The 20,591-nt window shown below is 45.7% G+C and overlaps 2 protein-coding genes and 1 long non-coding RNA gene across 7 annotated transcripts; 1 reads left to right on the forward strand and 2 right to left on the reverse strand.

Moving 5' to 3' along the window:
* Positions 1 to 1,201: 1,201 nt before the first annotated feature.
* brap (BRCA1 associated protein) lies at positions 1,202 to 7,118 on the reverse strand. The gene is made up of 13 exons (XM_086134684.1): positions 6,665 to 7,118; positions 5,983 to 6,144; positions 5,427 to 5,598; positions 4,988 to 5,177; positions 4,201 to 4,314; positions 3,965 to 4,113; positions 3,809 to 3,884; positions 3,583 to 3,721; positions 2,912 to 3,021; positions 2,735 to 2,824; positions 2,527 to 2,630; positions 1,898 to 2,037; positions 1,202 to 1,759 (listed from the first exon to the last, which is right to left on the reverse strand). The coding sequence occupies exons 1-13, from the start codon at positions 6,741 to 6,743 to the stop codon at positions 1,521 to 1,523; spliced, it is 1,764 nt and encodes a 587-aa protein (XP_085990810.1). The 5' UTR covers positions 6,744 to 7,118; the 3' UTR covers positions 1,202 to 1,520.
* A 561-nt stretch (positions 7,119 to 7,679) lies between these two features.
* On the reverse strand, positions 7,680 to 20,092 carry naa25 (N-alpha-acetyltransferase 25, NatB auxiliary subunit). Its single transcript, XM_086134683.1, has 23 exons — positions 20,000 to 20,092; positions 17,521 to 17,606; positions 17,286 to 17,424; positions 17,087 to 17,205; positions 16,799 to 16,873; positions 16,550 to 16,657; positions 16,339 to 16,417; positions 16,151 to 16,262; positions 15,049 to 15,138; positions 14,763 to 14,935; positions 14,275 to 14,387; positions 13,990 to 14,197; positions 13,560 to 13,649; positions 13,198 to 13,478; positions 12,893 to 13,044; positions 12,623 to 12,748; positions 11,993 to 12,236; positions 11,640 to 11,763; positions 10,795 to 10,860; positions 10,615 to 10,712; positions 10,424 to 10,534; positions 9,982 to 10,122; positions 7,680 to 9,643 (listed from the first exon to the last, which is right to left on the reverse strand). The coding sequence occupies exons 1-23, from the start codon at positions 20,055 to 20,057 to the stop codon at positions 9,521 to 9,523; spliced, it is 2,916 nt and encodes a 971-aa protein (XP_085990809.1). The 5' UTR covers positions 20,058 to 20,092; the 3' UTR covers positions 7,680 to 9,520.
* LOC147191945 (uncharacterized) lies at positions 10,506 to 13,299 on the forward strand. Of its 5 annotated transcripts, XR_015103468.1 has the most exons (6): positions 10,506 to 10,649; positions 10,722 to 10,880; positions 12,032 to 12,243; positions 12,644 to 12,829; positions 12,907 to 13,058; positions 13,153 to 13,299. It is a non-coding gene; the product is annotated as an uncharacterized LOC147191945 (long non-coding RNA). The 5 variants fall into 5 exon arrangements; XR_015103465.1 differs by lacking the exon at positions 10,506 to 10,649 and having other exon boundaries at positions 10,708 to 10,880; positions 12,641 to 12,829; XR_015103466.1 differs by lacking the exon at positions 10,506 to 10,649 and having other exon boundaries at positions 10,708 to 10,880; positions 12,644 to 12,839.
* Positions 20,093 to 20,591: the final 499 nt, after the last annotated feature.

The raw sequence follows: 20,591 nt of genomic DNA on the forward strand, positions 1-20,591 counted from the left end.
CCAAAATGGGCGTTGACGTCAACAGGAAACAAAACAGTAGATGCTGATGTCATCCGATTTCGGCGGTACGTTGACTTATGTGCAGAAACTTGTGCTCTTCCGTCATGCTTTTGGAGAACAGTCAAATAGCCAAATAGAAAATGAGAATACTCACAGGGAGCTGCTGTAGATCACGAGTGACGGCCATAAGTTCACACACGAGCTAAGGGGGCAAACTTGACTCCGGCTCCTCACGTCACTCACTATATGGAATTGTATATGTAACATAGTAACGGTGCAACCATTATCCAACAATTAATCCATCCATCCGTTTTCTTTGCGGGAACAATTAATACATTTTAGAAAAAATATATATAATTTTGCAAAATCTAGCAATCGTGTCGATACCTTTTTTTAAATTAAAAAATTGGCCAAATCTTCAGAATTTCAGCTTCTCAACAGTATACATTCTCATATTTCTGTAGTCCTCCATGACATGATCATCCAGTGGGTTTATTTTTCGAAAACATTTGCTTTGACCATAATTTCCGCACTATAAGGCGCTTCGGAGTATAATGGCCTATTTTAAAACAGTTGAGGCACATAGAAGCAACAATAGTGGCTGCGGTTGCGTTATGCATCCACTAGATGAAGCTATGCTAAAGGAATACAATATAATACAGTACAGCTTTAGTTATAAAGAGCTTTCACAACCGCTGCAGCTGTAACGAAGCGCTTTCGAGAACATTTAAAATACTACGTCCAAGAAATCTGAATATTGATAAGGCGCGCGCATCGGACTATAAAGCGCGCAGTCGGCTTTTGAGAAAATTGAATGCTTTTAGGTGCGCCTCATCGTGCGGAAAATACGGTACTTTGGAAAAATTGATCATCATTTTTGCCTATTTCAGTCTGCCGAAGAACTTGAGGTTCCCGGTGCAGGGTGCGCTCGCTTGTTGTTTAAGCAGCTGAATGAAGCCTTGAGCATCCATTCGCCCCTTACTGGTTGGCTGATTACTGCTTGAGGAAGCCGGTGATTAAATATGGAGCAAAGGGCACGTTTGAACAGTAAATATCACCGAAGATCAGGTCAATTTCGTCGCTGAGGCCAATTTTGTGCTCACAAACAAAATTCGATTCATTGTGCAGCCCCAGTAGAAAAGGCACACAAGACAGTTATTTTGGCTTTCGGCTTGTCCCAGTGGACAGTAATTACGCTGAATTAATTGACATTGTCTTTTTATTCAGTTCGAATATGTTGTTACACAATACAGTGCTATTTGTCTTGACTCACAACATGTAGCAAAAAATGTTGTGGTGTCTTTTTGTGGGGTGCTTGAACGGATTCATGTCATTTCAAAGGGCAGCGTGGCTTTGCCGTGTGAAAGCAGTCGAGACAGCATCGCTGCGTGAAAGGCACGGAAGAGGAAAAGCAGGATCCTGTGTCTCTGCGTCAAAGAGGCAAAAGCCTCATAAATAGATTTGGAACAGATATATTTACATGCTTGATGCTACAGCGTTTCAAAAGTCTTCAAACGGTTCTACTTCCTCTTCCTGCCACGGCCCCTCCTTCCTCTGATGGCGGCGGCGAGGTCCACGGGACCGCCGCTGTTGTCGTCGTCGTCGGTCGCCGGTCCCGCCGCGATGTTGATTTGGCCTTCCTGGATTTCGTTCCGCGCCTCGTCGGGAAGATGCTGGATGTGCTGCTGCGTCTCCAGATAGAACATGACGTCACGCAGCTGTTCCTGAAGCTCCGCCATGGCCTGGTCCTTCTGCTCGCCTGAACACGACGCCAAAACCACTTCAACAACACGTCCGCGTTTGCATAGAATGGATAGACAATTGATCGCTTCGATATATTGATCTCTTCGTTATTGTTGTCAATGAGGGTGTGAGGGTGTGTGTGCGACGTCATCACCGCTCTCTTTGGCTCTGCGCTCCTCGTCGGCTAGTCGGGTCTGAAGCTGAGTCTGATTGGCCCGCAGGCATTTGTTCATCTCCTGCTCCTCCTTCAGCTCCTGGCTGAGTTTCATCACACGCCCGCTCAGCTGCGTGCACCTACACGACAAGCATAGTTCAAAATCATCATCATCATTGTGCTTTTCTTTGGCCCGTCTTTGCCAACATGCAAATCAAAGCATGAGCGGCATGTGGTGCCAGGACGCCTTCATTGCCTCAGCTGGTTAGACGGTGGCTGCCGGGAAGCCGTTAGTGACCAGGAAGTGTCGGAAGCGGCCTCGTGGGGTCTAAAATGAACACGACGATTACATAACTGCGCAATCGCAAAAGAGGACCGGACAAACATGATTTTGACATAATGACAGAAATGCTAAGACGTCTTTGTTGTTCTCCATCACCCTCTGCTGGACTGGAGGCAAACAGCACTGAGGAATGATGCGTGAAACCGTGTGACTGATTTCTCACCACAAATTCTGATGAAAGTGCAAATCCACTTTTAAACGCCACCTTTTTGACGATTATGAACGACTTTTGCATGAAAAATGTGACATTTATGGGCAGGGTGCTTTGGGTGAGGTCAGACCTTACTTTTTCTCCGTGCTTTGCTTGTCTTTGCTGATTTCTCCCAGTCGGCGTTCCAGGTTGTCGCAGCGCTCCAGAGTCTCCTTGAACTTTGCCTTCATGTTATTGATCTGTCTCTCACACACACAAACACGCGCACATTAATGCCTGGACAGAAAAAACAACAACACACAAATCCAAACATATTTGAACAGGGGAGTGACCCCCCAATCACCTCCTGTGCAGTCTCCTTCTCCAGATGAACAATCTTGTTCTCCCAGTAGACTCGCTGCGATTCCAGTTGGCTGGTCAGCAGGTACGAGTACTGCGAGAAAAGGACAGCGTGGTGCGCCGCGCCCATCTTTTCCCGTGTACGGCGTCAATGGCGGCAAGAGGAGTGGCCTTACGGTACCTCCAGCTGCAGGGCGTCGATTTTCTCGGCCTGGCAGGTGTCCCCTTCACACTCGTACTGAACCATCTTGCCGTCCGTCTTGCTCGCCACGAGCCGGTGGACGTAATTGTCTGACGGGAGGCATGTCACCAACATGCGAGCATTAAAGGTGCGCTCCACACCTAGCGTGGAGCAGATCTGGGTGCGCTATGGTCACAAGGTCAACTACATTTCTCAAAGGACCGTTGGATCGTCCTGTTTATGTAAGGCCGAACTGTAATACCAAATAAATACATTTAAAAGAAACCCGAAAGTTAATGGACATTTTCACTATAGTTACAGCTACGTTTTATAAAACCAAGATGTATTTTCAGTTAGTTTTGGTTTTCTACATTTTTGTTTTCGTAACATTTTTGTTCTTTGGCTTTCCACTCTGCATTGTTTTGGTGTTTTATTGTGTTTACGGTTTGTGTGTTTTTAATTGATTATTTTAACTGTTTTTTATTTCAGATTTTTACTTGATGTCCAGCATCTTGCATGCAGCGATGGTTGTCTTTGGAGTGCTCAATACATTTAAAAAAGTCGAATTTGAATGTGATTGACCACAACACCCGCTGAGTGTTTTTAATATTTAAAATTCATCTGAGGTAGAAGGGACGTGAGTTAAGGTGTCACTGAACATGTGTCGGTACCTCCGGCGTAGTCCCAGACGCGGTGGTTGGTGAGCTGCATGGCGTAAGTGTGCTGCGTCTCTTCAAAGTGCCTGTAGGCGTGGCGGCTGACGTAGCGACCGCACCCGATGTGGCCGCAGATCAGGCAGATCCACAGGTTCTGACGGGGTGAGGCAAGGCCAACGGGTCAAAGGTTAACAAAAGGCGCGGCAAGGATGAAGAGGCGCAGACGAATCGTCGGCCTGACCTCCTGCACGCCGCACTCAAAGCATTTGTTTTCTTCCACCGGCTCGGGGGTTTGACAGTAGCGACACACCGGACACCTGCGCGCAGAGAATCGTGAACCGGCGCAGCAACATGAGTCACAGTGAGCCATATTTAAAGCGAACGTTTAGCCTCTTACGATGCATCCTCCCATCGTTGTAGACACTGACTGTGGAAGCTGTGGTTACACAGTGTGGTGAGGATGCCGTTGACCGACTCGTCCATGCGCTCCAGACACACGGTGCATTTGGGAAGTTCCGTCAGCTCCATCACGGGCAAACTGGCACCCTGGAGAAAGCACAAGAAGAAGATGGCGGCGCCGTCGTGTCAGCGGGCATGATTGGAAGTGACGCTTCCACGCCACCCGCCACTCACCTCCTCTGACTTGATGACCTCAGCGCGCTCCACGTAGACCAGCTGACACACTGCCTCCTCAATGGAGTTGAACTGGCGGCCATTACACGTCGCGTAGAAGCTGTCGGCATCCGCCTGAGCCAGGGTTAGAACCGTTTGGGATTTTTCATTGTAGTTGGGTTTTCATTTCGTCTGAGATTCGTTATTCTTTTAAATTCAGTTGATTTTGATTTCTTTTTAGAGCGGATTTTTAAGTTTTGCTTCATTTTTGTTTACTTTTCTTAGTTTTATATTTTTAGTCTTAAACGGACTATTTACCGAGTGCATGCTAAAACAAACAAACAAAAAACAGCTCACTCGGTATTGGATAATAAGGAAAAGTGAAATACAATTGCCAAAAGACTGTTTGACTTTCTTTCTTTTTTGCGGCCATAATAGTAAAATAAATGCATTTAAAATGAACCTTAAAAGTGTACATATGGAAAGCTTGTTGAAGAATACACCAAAGGACATTTTCACTATAATTTGTTAGTTTTATAAAAGTGTAATTATATTTAAAAAAGGCACTGATTTAATTTATTTAAAAAATATATTTTAGCTTAAGTTATTTCATTAGTTCTAACAAGTTTGGCCGAAACACACCCACACATTGATACAGATGCGTGCGCGCGCACACACACACACACAGACGACAAATATGTACAAACACAGGTAGAGCGAGAGAGACCGAGACACACACACACACACACACACACACACACACACACACACACACACAAAGCCCATGCATTAGTGTAACTGCGGAGACCTGCGTGGTGAACTTGATGAGCACCATATACTGGTTGGGGGTGGAGTCTCGGATGATCTTCATGTGCTCCATGACGTCATTGAACGGCGCCATCAGCTTCATCAGGTCGTGGCTGGTCATGGTGGCTGGAACCGTCAGGATGCACACCATCGCGCTGCGCTCGACCTCCTCCGTCAGAGACGTCATCTTGCTGCGGGGGTCGCGAGGGAGAGGAACAGGGGAAGGACGAAGGAAGAGTGGAAAGAGGATAAACAGAAGAGGAGAAAAAGGAGGTGGTGATGGAAGAAAAAAAATGCAAGAATGAGGAGTGACACAGGAACAGAATGAGAAGAGGAAGAAAAGAGAAGGCAAAAAGGACAACGAGGCAAACAACAGAAGAAATAGTCAGTGATTGTGATGCTCGCATTGTCCAACATGACATTGTGTGTGCGGTCGCAACTTGGTCTTGTAGAGGTGCATGATCCCGTGCACGACCTCCACTGACGGGTTGCCGCTGAAGAAGGAGATTTGTTGGGGCAGCTGCTTGGAGGGGGAGTCCGGAGCCTCTGCAGCATCCGCCCGCTTGAACTCCGCGCAACCACCTGGATCGTCTTGGCCGCCGCTGTCTTGGTCTATACATGCAAAATTCAACAAGCTGACAGAAGCCACATGCTACTTCCTGCCTCACTGTCTAACGTTTGACTCAAAGCTTGCTGTTGGCCAGTGTAATTATGTGAGTGCAACACCTCTTTTTGAGGGCGTTTATGCTCACCTAAGTACATTTTGGGTAAAAAAAAAAAAAAAAAACACATTTAAAAACAAAATGCAAGATTTCCTGGAGTCAGCCAGGTTGGCAGGTGATTCTAGTGAGCATCCGTGCTTTGTGAGTGTTTTGCATCATGTACTTTGACTGCGTTCAATTAGCAGCTGTCCTTGCCCACGTGCCAGGGCATCAACATAAAGCGAGCATCAGAAACAGAGAGAAACAAAACAATAAAGGTGTCGCGACTTGTTACCTGGGCTGGGTTCAAAGGTCTCGATGACCATGTCTCCCATGGATCTGCTTCCCATGTGCTGATGCAACACGGCGCTCCTCTCCAGCTCCGATTTGCCACTCAGGGCCAGACGAGCCAGGCCCAAAGATTTATCCTGAAGCTGCTCCTCCGACATGTCGCCCACTGAGTGCACAAGCAACACGTGTCAAATGACCAGAATAGAAAAGGGTGGGTAGGAAAAGTGAAAGTTAGCAGCTGATACAGAGGTATGCAAACCTTTGGGCTTGAGTATTAGTTTTCAAAAAGGATAGATGAGAACTTGGTCACATGTGTGGTAACAACAAAACAGGATCAAGAATATTCAATTTTAATAAACCAATTCATTTTCAAGTCTCAATATTTTACTCATGACTTATAGAATACAGTGAATAAAACATTGGATTACCATTTTTTTAAAATAATACCAAAACATTAAGTGGATATGAAAAACAGTTAATTTGACTATTATTCTACCAGTCACACATTTAAGTATTTGTACCACTTTATTTACATATATTTCATGAGTGCGAACAATGTAAATCATGAACTAAAAGGCAAATAAATGTGATGTGTTGCGACTGTTGTCAGTGACAGCTCGCTAGCTAGCTCGCTAGCCGGCCGGCGGCTAACAACAACAACGTTCGGCGTGGCCATGCGTACTCACCAGCCGAGTAGCAAAAGCCTTGGGGGGCTGGAGACTGGTCGGCTATTTCCAAGCGGATGACCACCAGAGACACGCTCATGTGTTTGGCCCTCGGAAAGACACACGCAGATAAAAGCAAAGCAAAACAAGGCAAGTAGGGACAGCTAGCGGAACATGTTAGCTGCCTAATTCGCCTTCAAAACTCCAGTCAGCGCACATTGACGTCAGGCCCATAAAAGTAAGACTCGTAGACTCTCGAACGCAAATATATAAAGTATATACACGTCTACATATTTCATAGCCGTGACTGTCAACTTCAGGAAGCTTCTGAAGCCCTTTAACTACTACTACTTCTTCTTCTTCTCGATGGTTGATTGCTCATACAAGGCGTTTAAACGCTATCGCCACCTAACACCTCGAACGTGTATGGCAGTACAGTTTTGCTGGGGCCCCCTTTTTTCAAAGGAAGTTTCTCACGTTTTTGTAACCACAACTTCAATGTTAAAAAATAAATATATATATATATATATATATTAATCGTTTAAAAAAATATATTTTTTTTAAACGATAACATTTTTTATTTTAACCATTGAAAGATTCAATGTCAAAAAATTCAACACCTTAAATGCAGAATCAAAGTCAAATGGCACATAAATACAAGATATATTCATGCAACTGACGTTTAAATTTGAACTTGAGCTGTTTAACCTCAAATAAAATTATAGTTTTTGAATTAGAAATTTATAGTGGAATTATTTTTACCATCTCCAAAAATCCAATGCCAAAAATGTTCATATTAAATTATTTTCTCAAACCCTCCTACGAATTGGTCATGCCGCCTTGGGAGAGAGAAAAAAAAATGCTCTCACCCACCGGGAAACAGGTAGGTTTTATGTTTTTAACATAATAGTTTTCACGTTTTTACATAAGTTCCGTGTATTTTTCCCTGTATTGTGGCAGCAATATGCTTCCACAGGGAGACTCCCGCTCATACGCGACCCGAACGAGCAATCATATTTTCCCCGAGCAAAGCAAATCAGTTTTTCACATTTATTTAAAAAAGCTTTGACATTCCAGTGTTTCTATTTTCCCATTTTCTAACAAAAGAGGATGCTGAGATGGTCACAATCCAGATTGTCAATCATGAGCACACTTTTTTTTTACACGTCTTGCGGCCAGTCTAAACAGAAAACGGAACTTCTTCATGATGCTGATATGGACAGGAGGCGGACACGAGACCAACTGCAACTTGATGTGACCTGCCAAACATTTTCACAATATTTGAGTACATTGAGCTCATTTGTGCGATCGCTTTCATTGTTTTGGTCAGGTAACATCAAATACGATACTGTCGTCTTCTAATCGCGAACGGCCAAAAGTAGACACTTGACGCCAGTTTTTTTTTCAGGTCAGAGGGAACAACAACAAAAATGGCACAGCAACACCCCCATCAACTGCAGCAGCCTTCTCTTTCTCTCTCTCTCACACACACACACATTTTCTCTCTAACATGCACATTGTCTCACACACTTTCTTCCTCCTCACACAAACAAAAGCGTCCTCTCTAACATTCTTACATAAGCTCTCATATTTTCACCAACTCACACAAGCTCCCTTCTATACACACACACACACACTTTCTACCTCAGAAACACTTTCACAACACACACAAAAGCTTTCTTTCACACGCACATAAACGCTCTCTCAGTTTCTCCCTCGCATATAAAACTCACTGATAAACAGGATGAAATTAACACACACTCATTTTCTCAAAGTCATTTTCTCTCTCTCGTTCTCATTCTCACACACACACACACACTCATCTCACTCACATTTTCTCTCACGCTTTTTCATGCACAACCAAGGACGTTCTCATACGCGGCAATCCAAATAATGCAAATGTTTTTCAGATTTTTGTAGACTATGCAAATGGTTTTTAACAGACTTCCCAATGACGAGAGCATAAAAAGAGTAGTTTTTCAAGGCAGTTTTAAGGTCGTAAAGAAGTGAAAATAGTCACTCGTTGAATTAGCGGCTTTAGGCGGTTGTATTTGATGCTATTTCAAACTAAAACATGCTAACAGGCATTTCTAAAAATCTGGGGAAAAAAACCCCCCAAAAACATTTGCATGATTTCAAACGCGGTGCAAACTCCCTCACGATCTCAAATGCGCCCACTCTGACACGAGCTCTAAAACGCATGCACTCACGCAAACACACGGACACACTTTTCGCTAACTCCCTCACGCACAGCAGCTTCTAGGCTATTTACAATTAGGTCCAAAGTGTGTTTTATTTTAAGTGCCCCGTACACAGGACAGAACTGCATAAAGCCTCAGTGCCTTGCTTTGGGGCGCTCACATTAGTCTCCACGCCAAACAAATGTGCACTCACACACAAGTAACTTTTAAAAAAAAAAGTAAATGTTTTGCTGGTTGTTGTGGATGTCACGTGACCTCGCCACCGCCGCCATTTCTAGAAGGGAGCTGTTTATGACTGATATTTTTTGTAATACTGCGACTACAAAGGCGCTTGACTTCCTTCAGAAACAAGATGAACAATGCATGGAAAAAAAGAAAGCCTACACGAAACGCAGATGGAAGCCTAAGTCTGGCGTCTTTGCGCGCCAACACTAAGGGGAGGAGGGGACGCGAGTGATCGAGCAAAGGAAATAGTGGTTTCTTGGACTCTAACCTAATATGTACAATAATTTACTAATTGGACTAAAAACGAGCATCTGAACGTCACCATGTGACTCCATGATAGGCGCGCACGTGTGTGTGTGTGTGTTTATGTGGATGCGTTGCGCACGCGCATGATGAGAGTTGAAAACGTCCCGGAAATGTGCTGACGGCAAACAGACGAGCATGAAGACGTTCAGATTTTGAGGTTTTTCAAAGAGTCTGCTCGCTTCTTGAGCAACTCCGCCACCTCCTGGAGCGAACGCAGGTGACTGCTCTGCAGCTTGTCCATGGCTGCCCTCGTAAACGACGACTCCTCCTGAAAGGGCGCAATACGCACGGGAAGGGAAACAGGAAGTGCATGAGAAGTAAGACAGGAAATGGTGGAAGTGTGGATGTATCTAATGCCTCTGCTGCCACAGATGGCGCGAAGCTTAACGTTTTGTTTTTTTCCACAGCAGGTTAGCTGGTGGCTAATTGCTAGCATGGTGTTACAACTGCAGATTTGCTACGTGCTCACAAAGCTCCACTGAATAAACTCATTGTTTAACCGAGTCATGTCAAGTGGGAGGAGCAAGGAACAACAATCGCCCCCCCATCCCTTATACAGGTTTTCTTTCACTGACATCTTCACCAACAACACCGAAAGTGACTGACCTCCGTGGATCCTTCCAGGGACAAATCGGCCAGTTTGAGCGCCGCTATGCCAACTTCCTGTTCCTTAATGTGCTCCAGGGCCTGGGCGAGCACGTCCTGCAAGCTCGCCGTCAGCTCCTGGAAGCCGCACACCACCATCGGCTGTGTGTGTGTGTGTGTGTGGGGGGGGGGGGGGGGCGTCGGGGGAACAAAAACAACAGAACCTTTAGCAGAAGCGGGGGGGTTGAGTCAAGTCAGACTCAAGTCACCGATGAAGGTTGCATGGGAATGGGAAAAAGAATTGGAGATTTAAAAAAATATGCGGTCACAGTCTGACTGGACAGCCAATGTGTCGTTCGATTCTTTGGGCTGGCGTGGTCACTTTAGAGCGCAGACACGTCTCAAAGTCCGCCTTGAAATCCAGCACGTGATTTCCAGAAATAAACAACCAAGAAGTGCACACCTGAGCTATGCTTGCGTCCTTTTTCTTCTTCTTCTTTTTCTGTAGGCTGGACTTGAGCGGCTGGAGGACTTTGGTGCAGTAGCCGGCAACCCACAAGACCACGCACACCGTCTGCACACAATCGCAACCACTCACACTTGACGGACAAGATGTCGGACATCCAGAAGAAGAGCAAGGCAGCGCGGGCCCACCTCCACAAAGAAGATGAGGTTTTCTAGTAAAGACGGTCGGATTTTTAATTTGCCCTCCTTCATGTCCAGTAGGTCTCCTTTGCATTTAGTCAGCATTTCTGCAGCAGACACACCAGGAGAAGGAGATGAAACTGAGGACGTCGATGTGGTCACAGAGCAATTGTGTGTCGTGGGTGCTACCTTGAAGCTGAACGGCCAGCGACTTGAAGGCGTTACACATCTGCGTTTGCAGCTCCGACGACTCGTCTGACAGGGGGGAGAAAAAGGTTAAAATATATCATTTTTGCACACACTAGGGGTGGCCAAAAAGGGTTTCAAAGGCTTTGGAATGAAACTAAGAATCTTTTTTTTATTTTATTTTAAATCACATAAATCCAACTGCCTCAACTTGCACTGGAAAAAAAAAAAGATTGTTTTCTTTACTGATATCAAAATAAGTTTGATCCTTCATAAAATTGTCATTTTAAATGATCAACAATCTCATGCTTTTTTCCCTCACAGAGATGGTTTGTAAAGTCTTACATTTCTTTCTTTCTTTATATACTTTGATTTCAATGAAATATTTCTCCCTTTCTTAAAGAAATATCGACCAGTTTTTGATTTCTTTTTCTCACCTACTCCTAAAAAAAGCTTCCTAGCCATTTCTTTTCCACATTTACCGAGGGTAAAAAATGTGATGGCTTTAGGGAAAACTCTCCATGATTTTCTTTCACCAGGCTTCTTTCTTGTCATATACAAAACTGTAAAACAATTCTGCATGTCTGCTTTTTAGTGCCACTTAAAGTTAAAGGGAAGAGTGGAAAACGTGGCATAAATCATTCGTCAAAGCCGTCACTCCTGAATGTGCTCTTTGGTACTGGCTCCCTCCTGTTCACAGTCATGTTGTTCGTGTAAGCAGCGCGCGACAGTGAGAAGCCACTTTCAACTGGACAAATGTCCTGACATAAATTTGAGTGAACCAATCAAATCGCTTCAGCGCCCAGACCTTAAAAGAACAAGCCTGCGCTGAGGTAATGGGCACTTACCGAGTCCGACTGCGTCCAGCTGGTGTACGTGGAGCGACAGCTGCAGCGCTGCCGCTTGACACTGGCAGCTGCCACTGGACAGAGCGGCAGCCAGACGGGTGGCGGGCGGTCCCAGGAAGGGATACTGTTCGGAGAACATGGCGCTAGCGTGTTGGTGCCAGAAACCCATTGTTCCATGCACCGTTTGTATGTGTTGCTGCTCCATGTGGGTTAAACTTGCAGTTGTTTGAAGGTTTAGAAGTACTGCACCAGCTATGCTAATTTCCACGAGTCTGTCTATGGCGTTTCGCATTATACGTTAGCATTGAGCTAGCAGACATTCAGATGGTGGAGGAAATGATTGTGTTCCACACCTGCGTGCGTCTCTCAGCCATTTGCGTGGCCGTCTGCAGGTTGTGGCCAAGCTGCGCCAGGAGGCCACGCAGCAACGCGGTCTTGTCGGCCACGCCGTTCTCGGTGGCCGCCGGCGAGTTCTGCGGCGAGGACTTGTGGCCCAGCGCCGCCACCGCTGCGAGGAGGCGCAGTGTCAGCGAGCGTAAGCGCAGCCACACGCACTCTTCCTCCAGGGAACGTCGCCGATGCTCCTCGGTCAACTTCCTGTCAGGTGACCGTGGCGAGACCACATGGTTACAACTCGATCGGGGCTGCTCAAACTTTTTCAAGGGCCAGGTTAGATTTTTTTTTGAGGAGGGAGATAAAGTTAATATTAAAAAAAAAAAAAAGTATGTAAAATAAGTGAAATAGTTCTGTTTTCGTAATTAAATAATTCATGCTCATTTTAAATGTATTTCTTTGGGATGAATTTGCCAATTATGCAATTAGATTGATGATTTCTTTCCTACACAGACCGCATATTGATAAAAGTTTGCCATTCAACCACTTCTGGAGGATGTTATGCATTATGATGATGTTTCCGTGTGGGGTCTTGGGGGACTAATTCCCACTTGGAGATGAGCGAGCATAACGGGTCGTGTGTTTTGTACCGCTCATTCGGGTCCCAGCAGGTGAACACCGTGAGGTCTCGGTTGTCCCTCATGTTGTCCCAGGGAATGTCATCTTCCTCTGCGGACAAACACATGGACTTCACACTCTCCTCCAGACTCAAGACACTGGAAAAAAACATTTTAGGGGAAGACAGAAAAAAAAAAAGAGAAAAAAAAACAGAAGAAGAACACAACGTCGTCACAAAGGTGAGCAGAGGTGAGCAGGCGCGGCGCATTGGTTGGTTGGGGGGCAAGGGTGTGTGCGCTCACATGTCGGCCTCTAGAAACAAGTCGAGCAGCATCCTCTCGGTGCGGACCTGGGCGAAATGCAGCGACTGGTTCAGCCTGTTCCTGAGGGTGATGAACTCTGGGATCTTCTCAAAGGCGCCGTATTTGTACGCCTGGATGATGTACTCGGAGGTCTGGGGGCAGGAAGGCAAGAAAAATGGGACATTTTTATTTGATTACATTTGAAGCCTGGGGCTGCCAAATATTTTGACATTTGCTTCTTTATTATTTCTTTTCATTAGAGTTAGAATTACAGAGTGGGAGAATGTATGTGGAGGTGGACTCACATCTTTCTGATTGGAGTGGAAAAACCTGAGAGAAAAGTTGCAGGCTTGCGAGGCGGCCGCAAACTGTCCCAAGGACTGAGCGTAGCGTGTTAGGAGGAAGCCGATGGTGTCGTGCTGGACGTGCTTGGCGTCCAGGCTGGCGTAGAGGTCCACCACCGGCTCGAAGGCGCCCAGGCGGCAGTAGAGGAGCAGCAGCAGCAGCTTGAACTGTGCGTTGGACGGGCTGTTGGACAAACCTTCCTGGAGGAGGCCCAGACCGAGCCACGCCATCTTCTCGTCTCCTGTGAAGAACCGGAGCGCACGTCACATCCAGAGAGGCAACGTGAGCGAGACACAGAGCGAGAGAGACGGAGACCACTCACCGCTTTCCGTCCACAGGTCAATGTAGACGTGAGCCGCCATCAGGCAATACATGTCGGAAAACTGCAGCTCAGTTTTCAGAGCGTTCTTCCCTGTTGGAGGGCAAACAGAAATGAAAGGTGATCGTATTTTCAGACAAGTTATCTAGAACTGCTGAAGTCCTATTTTTTTTTCAAGAATAAATTTGCATTTCTCAGGAAATAAAAATGTACTTTTTGGTTTAAAAAAAATATTGTTTGCTGTCCCAGACCGCAAAAGACAGCCAGTCATATTTTTTTTCTCTCGAGAATTTGTATTTTTGAGAAAAGTGCAAAAAATGGGGGCGGGGGGGGGGGGGGGGGGCACATTGGAAAAATAGCCCATTAAAACAGCTAGATCAAACTGCCGATGACCCTAAATGGCCAAATACATGCTTGCCTCCGTGCTCCTCACCAAACTTGAGGCCGTGCCGATAGTGCGCCTTGAGCTCCGCGACGAGTCTCAGCTTGGCGGCGGCGTCGAGGGCGTGATGCAGGCCGAGCGCCCGACTCAGTTGACACACGCACAAATGCCTCTGCAGCGCTTTGGTGTCATCCGGGAAGGCCAAGCCGTCGGGTCCGGGCTGGCCCAGAGGGGCGGCCTCGCTCAGCCGCTTGGCGAACTGAACGCGACAAGATGGAGGGATGCGACTGACGTTGGGCCGTCTGGGCGTGAGATGGCGCCTGCGACGTGGCTCACCTGCTCGTGTTGGTCTGCGGCGAGTAGGTGGAGGTAAATGTTGAGGTCTGTGATGCAGCAAGGCTTGTCGCCAAACTTGACGAAAAACTGCACCATCAGCTCCAAAGGCTCTCCTGTGCGCATGGCAAAATAAATATTTCAAACATCGGGAGGAGGCGACGTAATTACAACCATCAAGCTTTGCTGCATTTTACTACCCACCCTCTATGCTTGTGTGCGGCCATTTTTAGTCCGTCAAGATTTATAATTTTTTTTCCAGTTTTTTTCATCAGTTCTCACCATTAGTGTGGAAGAAAAAAAACTACACTTTGTGGGCATCAGGACTGCAAAATTCAGAATGTCATAATTCAATTCAATGGGTTAATTTCAATAGACTCCACGACACAGAATGTTAAATTGCATTGCATTTGAATTCAAGATGGTGCAACTGAATTCAAGGGAACCCAGAGCAAGTTATTTTTATTTTATTTTATTTTTTTTTTTTTTACCGAGTTGGCCCTCCTGGGGAAGGGCGCGCTGTCGTAGCCGGTGCATGAGCTCCAGACGCGCCAAGTAAGGACCCCGCAGCGAGCGAGCGTCTTTGCCATCCTCGCCCGCAATCCTCTCCTCCACGAACCTCACCACCTCCGCCACTGTGTGGTGAACCGCGCCTTCCGAGCAGCTGCACACATCGCCGCCATTACATCCAGTGCCATCTGGACTTGGGGGGCCGCCCCATTTGACTAATTTTTATGTTGACCACAATGTTGACACGAAACCAACGCCTGGACTCACTGTTCTCCATCCCCCGGTGGACTCCACGACATATCCATGAGGTGAAAAAGCGAGTCGAAGTAGGCCAGGTAGAACTGCCAATCATCAGGACTGCGAGCAGAGCAACATGAGTTAAAGCGCAGTCGTAAATTTTCATTCGGTTGCGATTCTCACTGCATCCGGTAAATCTATGTGGACGTGTACATGTCAATTTAATTTGGCCAGGGTCTCCAACAACAGTCCTGCTGGCCCAAGAATGCAAACTAAGCAGTAAACTACAGCCATGCATATGCGTAGATTCCCCCATTTGGGAATTCACTCAGAGGTTTCTTATCGACAAAAGCAGCACTTTGCTGCCACCCTGTGGCAGCTGGAGGCAATAATGATTTTTTTTCTCCCCCCAACGGGAGAATGGACCAACAGAAAAACTCGAGTACTTTACATGCCAGAAAATGAGTCGTCTAAATGTGAGGGCGACGTTTTAAGTTGCGGCAAACGATGGTGGCTGAGTTCAAAATGAGCATTGCTGTGCGTCGCTTTAAGATATCCTTTATTTGTCCCACACTGGGGAAATTTACAGTCTACAGCAGCAAGATTGTGGGTAGAAAGAAGAAAAACAAAGTGTTTGCATTCACAAAATAAATGTACACCGTTCAATTAAGTGCAATATAAATATAGATAAGGTGGCTGTGCTATTATTTTCTATATGATATATATTATTACTTTGCACCAGATCACGATGCCATAAAGGTGAAATTAACTTCCTCCGCCATTTGCATCGCTGAGATTAACTTGAGCAATGGAACAGTTTAACCATCAGGTGTCAAATTCCTCGAGCTGGCACTCCATGTCAGCATTTTTACCATTTCCTGATTGGTTGGTGATAGCCAAATTTGGTGCACACGACTTCGCATGAAAACATTTAATAATCAATATGTCTGATGAGTATCTGGATTTGAATGTTTTTATCTTTCTGACTATTGATAGTGAACTGCTCCAGATGATATGAATGGCACATTTCCTTTTTGTATGTTTTGTGTAATTGTTTTCGGCGTGATAGTGTGACGGTAGTGCTGACATGAGGCAAATTCGGTCAGGCAAGTAAACAAAAGATGCGCCTCACTTTTTGAGCAGGAGCTTGTGGGCCAGGGCGTTGCACTCGGGCCAGCGTCTCAGTCGCCGGTACAACATCATGCACTTGCTCTCTCGACTCTGAAGCTCGCTGGTCAGCTTCTCTGCGTGGGGGGTGACATCGGACGGTGAGCAGGTGGAGGCGGAAGATTAAGACGCTAAACTTTGATCAGTACTTACCTCCTAGCGGACCCTTGATCACTTCCAACGCCTCCTCACATTTTCCCAAGCGCTCCAGGATCATGAAGTAGAGTTGCACCTTTAAGCAAAATGGCATTTTTAGGACAAACCTTTTAGAGCCCTATACGGTACTGCATTATTATAAGTCGGGCCCGGCGGATTAATTGCCCGACATTAGCTCTTTTAAAATCATTACGATCACAATCTTTACCTCTGCTTCTGCTTCAATTTTGTCTTCTTTGACCATCTTCTCCACCATGCGCTCCGCCAGGGGTAGAAACATGGTTTGGGATAGTTTTTCATCCTGTGCCGAGATGGCCTGAGCAACCACAACGCCACATTAAAAAAAAAAAACATTAAAAAAAAACTACAAATTAAAAATTTTAAAAATATATTTTTTTCAACGTGTATGTATATATGTTTATGGCGGAGGTGTTATGAGGATGACCACTCCATGTACCTGCATTACCAGACTCATGACAGACCAGAAGTAATAAGGATTCTTGGGGACGATTTTGTATAAGGCCATTCCTGCCTGAAGAGATGAAAGCATAACTCAGATCATAAATCATCAAAGTGACGCACAAAACTCTTTCACACCAAACGCAGTTGTTTGAAGCTTTGTAACGACTACGACGTCTGTGCTTCTCTGCGTTAGCTCGACGACAGCGCTTCACATTCTCTGCTAGTTCAAGCTAGCAGACACAAACGTGTGCTTTTGTGTGTGTGCGCGCGTGTGTGTCTTCACCTGCTGCATCTTCTTGTACTCGCCGACGCGTGCGTACGCCATGAAGAGGTGCGAGTGGTACTCCTCGCTGAGCGGGACCTTCTTCACCGCCGCCTCGTACAATTTGGTCACCAACTCAGCTGGAAGCGACACACGCGCACGCCAAATTAATACGTCCACTGCCGCCACTGAACATGTGCGCGTTCAGGTCTGCACTCACGCCGATGCATCTCCCTGTAGAGGATGGTGAGCGCTTGTAAAGAGTTGTCGTCCGTCGGCTCCAAGGAGGTCACCTCCTGGGCCAGGGAAAAGGCCTCATCTTGCCTGCCAGTCCGCTGCAGGCCGATGGCCTTCAGCACCTGGAGGGTGGAGGTGGGGGATGGTATGAACGGATTTGTTTGTCAAGGCCGATGGGCTCCGACTGGCTGCTTGCTGCGTCCGGCTGACAACAATACCTTGGCGCAGTGCAAGTCTTTGTGCTTCTTCAGCAGCTTGTCGGCCTGCTGGATGGCCATTTTGTTGTTGCCATTGTCAAGGTAGTCTGAGGGGCAAACAAAGAACAATTCAGGTTCCAATGAGGTCAAAACAAAATGGCGTCTAAATATGACACATCACAGAGAAAATTGTAAAAAAAAAAAAATAAGCTATTGTCCCTGCTCTCAAACACTGCGTCTTACTTATGCCGCCACATAAGTACGTTGGCGGCGGAAATACATCGGGTTGAACCCTCCGTCAGTCGGTACAAATCCAACTGATGGAGGTCAAAAGTAGTGCAAGAAAAATACAAACCTTTTTACGTAAGATGATGACTTCTTAACATGATGATGACAAAATTAATCTGAACAGTGATAATTAGCATTTTCGCCATAATCGTGCAGCCCAACCTGCGCACACTGAAGGGCAACAATGAGGCACTCTAAAGCAACCTAAATAAATAGGAAAACTGGAACGGTGTTTAAAAAATGAAAAAAAAATCTGGCTATATCCCCCACAATTGAATATGACAGACTTCTAACGTTACACACGTGCAATGTCCTCAGAAGCAAATCTCTTAATTCACTTTGCAGGGTCTTATTAACAATCATGATATTACCATGTTACATGTCAACAACAGCAAACACGCATTCAGATAAGAAAACCTTTATTAGTCTCGCAATGGAGTAATTCCCGATTCACAGCAGCAAAGTTATGAAAGGAAGAAGTAGAACAACAAAATATAGGAGCTGCTGGAAAGGCAGCCACTCACGTGGTGCCATTTTGAAGTCAAAATAACAAAAATAACACAACACATAGGACACAGACAGTTGTGCAATCTTCACCACTTTTCTGCGTACACTTTGTTGTCTGAAGCAGTTATAGATGAAAGAGGAGAGAATCAAAGTGTCCTTCACCAGTGGATCAGAGATTATATTGGGATTCAGCTTTTGCGCTACCCTTATAGACCGATATTCAAGCAATCATTTTTCATGATCGTGAATTACACTGCATCGTGCGTGTGCGTGTCTGTGTGCGTCCGCACAAACACAGTTTGGTCTCTCAGGGACAGCTGCCGGCCAAAATTAACCGCAGCAGACAGCGATTGTGTCCCGTCGCTCTTCACTCACCACAGAGAAAGCAACATTTTATCGACACTTCAGCGTCGACCGTTTACCTTGCTTACATTGCGTTCGTGTCTGCTGTCAATCAAGAGAAGCTTTCAAAAATGAACAGCCTGGCCGTTATCAAACACAATATTGAATAAATACAACAGCTTCATAGTTGAAACTAGTCTGATTATTATTTATATGACGGCGATTTACAATACAAGTTAATAGTTCTCCCAATGTGGTAAATCAACAGGCAACCATTGGAAAAATAATTATGCCAAGCCTACAAAAAAAAAAAACAACATAAACTTGTGCAAGCACATGATGTTGGTTATTTATTTTTATTGCGCTATACAACTTATTGGTAACATTAACTGTGTAGATTTTTTATCTTGGCCTCATTTTATTTTGAAAGAAAACCAAATCCTGCATTTCAACAGGGGAGTGTAGGCTTTCTATATCTAATGGATTTCTAATGTTTCTCTGGAAGTTGATGCAAATTAACGCTGGGGCGAGGGCAGGGGGGCAAACAAGTTCAAAGGCGTATGGTATCATAACAAATAAAGCAAAACTTGTTTTGAATGTCATTGTTTTTGGATTAGTGGAAAAAAATGTGGAAATCTGGTCTTTGTGGGGAGGGAAAAATCGTGCGACTTTTGTGGCTATATTCCCCAACACTGGTATACATTATTATCGAAGTAATTACGTACGAGTAAATATTGTAGATAGGTGCACGGCTTAAGTTCGAGACCAGTGACAGTTCCACGCTAGCGAGCCGGCTTAGCATGAAGCATTGTCCCCGACAATGCTAACTAGAAGCTAACCACTTAGTCGCTCAACTGCCGACACAAGAGGGACAAAAGCCAAAATGCGAGCGCACCCGCGGAAGCTAAACTTGACCGACTGTCAGTCGGCGGCGGTAACCGGCACAAAACAAGCAAGTTCTGCCGGAAAACAGACGTAGAGTCAATGAAAGACTTGCTACCCGACACGTTAGCCTCTGTAGCTAGCTGTCAAATAGCGCCCGTTTGTATCCGAGAAGGAGAAGGAGATACCCGGGAACGCGGTTAAGATTCTTAGACTGTTTTTTTAAATATTTCACATATGTTCACACCGGGGCGCTACCGGCAGAGAACCGCAGCACACCCCTGGTTGTGGTCGCGTGGGCAAACCAGGGGAAGGTGCACTGTCATAGGGCGCAGCGGGCAGCGGAGCCCGTGGTCGCCGATGAAGGGGCCGCGATAAAGCTACCCCTGGGCGTGGGACTTCGGCGTATAAAGACGGCCTGCACCGAAGTTCAAGCGAACCCAACGTGCGGGTCCAAACGTGCCGGCTGGCCGGAGCTCACCGTATATGGGTCTGAGTCTTCGGTCGTTGGGGTCTTGCACATGGCCTCTCGCCGCCATGGTGGTTTAGTTGAGTTTACCTGCTACTGCGGAAGTGTACACGCATGCGCACTAAACTACAGCCGGATGCACGCACCAGCCGCATCCAAAAAGTTAACTTTTAACTTTTCTGTTATATTTTACAACACATTAACATTTTAATTTGACAATGTGTTCAATTGAACTCTATTAATTTCATTCCCGACAATCTATTGTGTTCATTTGGATACATTTCTCGATGTGGATGTCAGGGTTTTTTTGTCCAATCAGATTTCAGCATCTTCTTGTTGCCATGTTAATCTAATCTGAGCAGGGGCCTGCGCACTGGCCCTCAATGACATCAGCATTTTTGCGTCCTGTAATTGGTTGATCAGAGCAAAACTTGAGAACTGGCAACTTGTCAAAGATAAAATATTGAAACTAGAAATACATTTTTGTTAAACTTGCAATATCAATCACCCAATTAGGAGCATCCATCCATTCAATTTCTAATCCGTTTATTCTCACAATAGTTGCGAGCGTGCTGGAGCCTATCCTCGCTGTCTTCGCGCAGTA

Source organism: Hippocampus guttulatus, chromosome 17 (genome assembly GCF_054856545.1).
Source record: "Hippocampus guttulatus isolate MCC_2025c chromosome 17, RoL_Hgut_1.0, whole genome shotgun sequence".
Taxonomy (NCBI): domain Eukaryota; kingdom Metazoa; phylum Chordata; class Actinopteri; order Syngnathiformes; family Syngnathidae; genus Hippocampus; species Hippocampus guttulatus.

Coding starts and splice junctions, on each gene's coding strand:
- brap (XM_086134684.1), bottom strand. CDS start 6,743: ATGAGCGTGTCTCTGGTGGTCATCCGCTTGGAAATAGCCGACCAGTCT. Junction 5,599..5,982: donor GACCTTTGAACCCAGCCCAG/GTAACAAGTCGC, acceptor TTGCATGTATAG/ACCAAGACAGCGGCGGCCAA. Junction 2,038..2,526: donor AAGCAAAGCACGGAGAAAAA/GTAAGGTCTGAC, acceptor CTTGTCGTGTAG/GTGCACGCAGCTGAGCGGGC.
- naa25 (XM_086134683.1), bottom strand. CDS start 20,057: ATGGCGGCGAGAGGCCATGTGCAAGACCCCAACGACCGAAGACTCAGA. Junction 16,874..17,086: donor AGTACAAGAAGATGCAGCAG/GTGAAGACACAC, acceptor TCATCTCTTCAG/GCAGGAATGGCCTTATACAA. Junction 12,237..12,622: donor TGCTGGGACCCGAATGAGCG/GTACAAAACACA, acceptor GTCACCTGACAG/GAAGTTGACCGAGGAGCATC.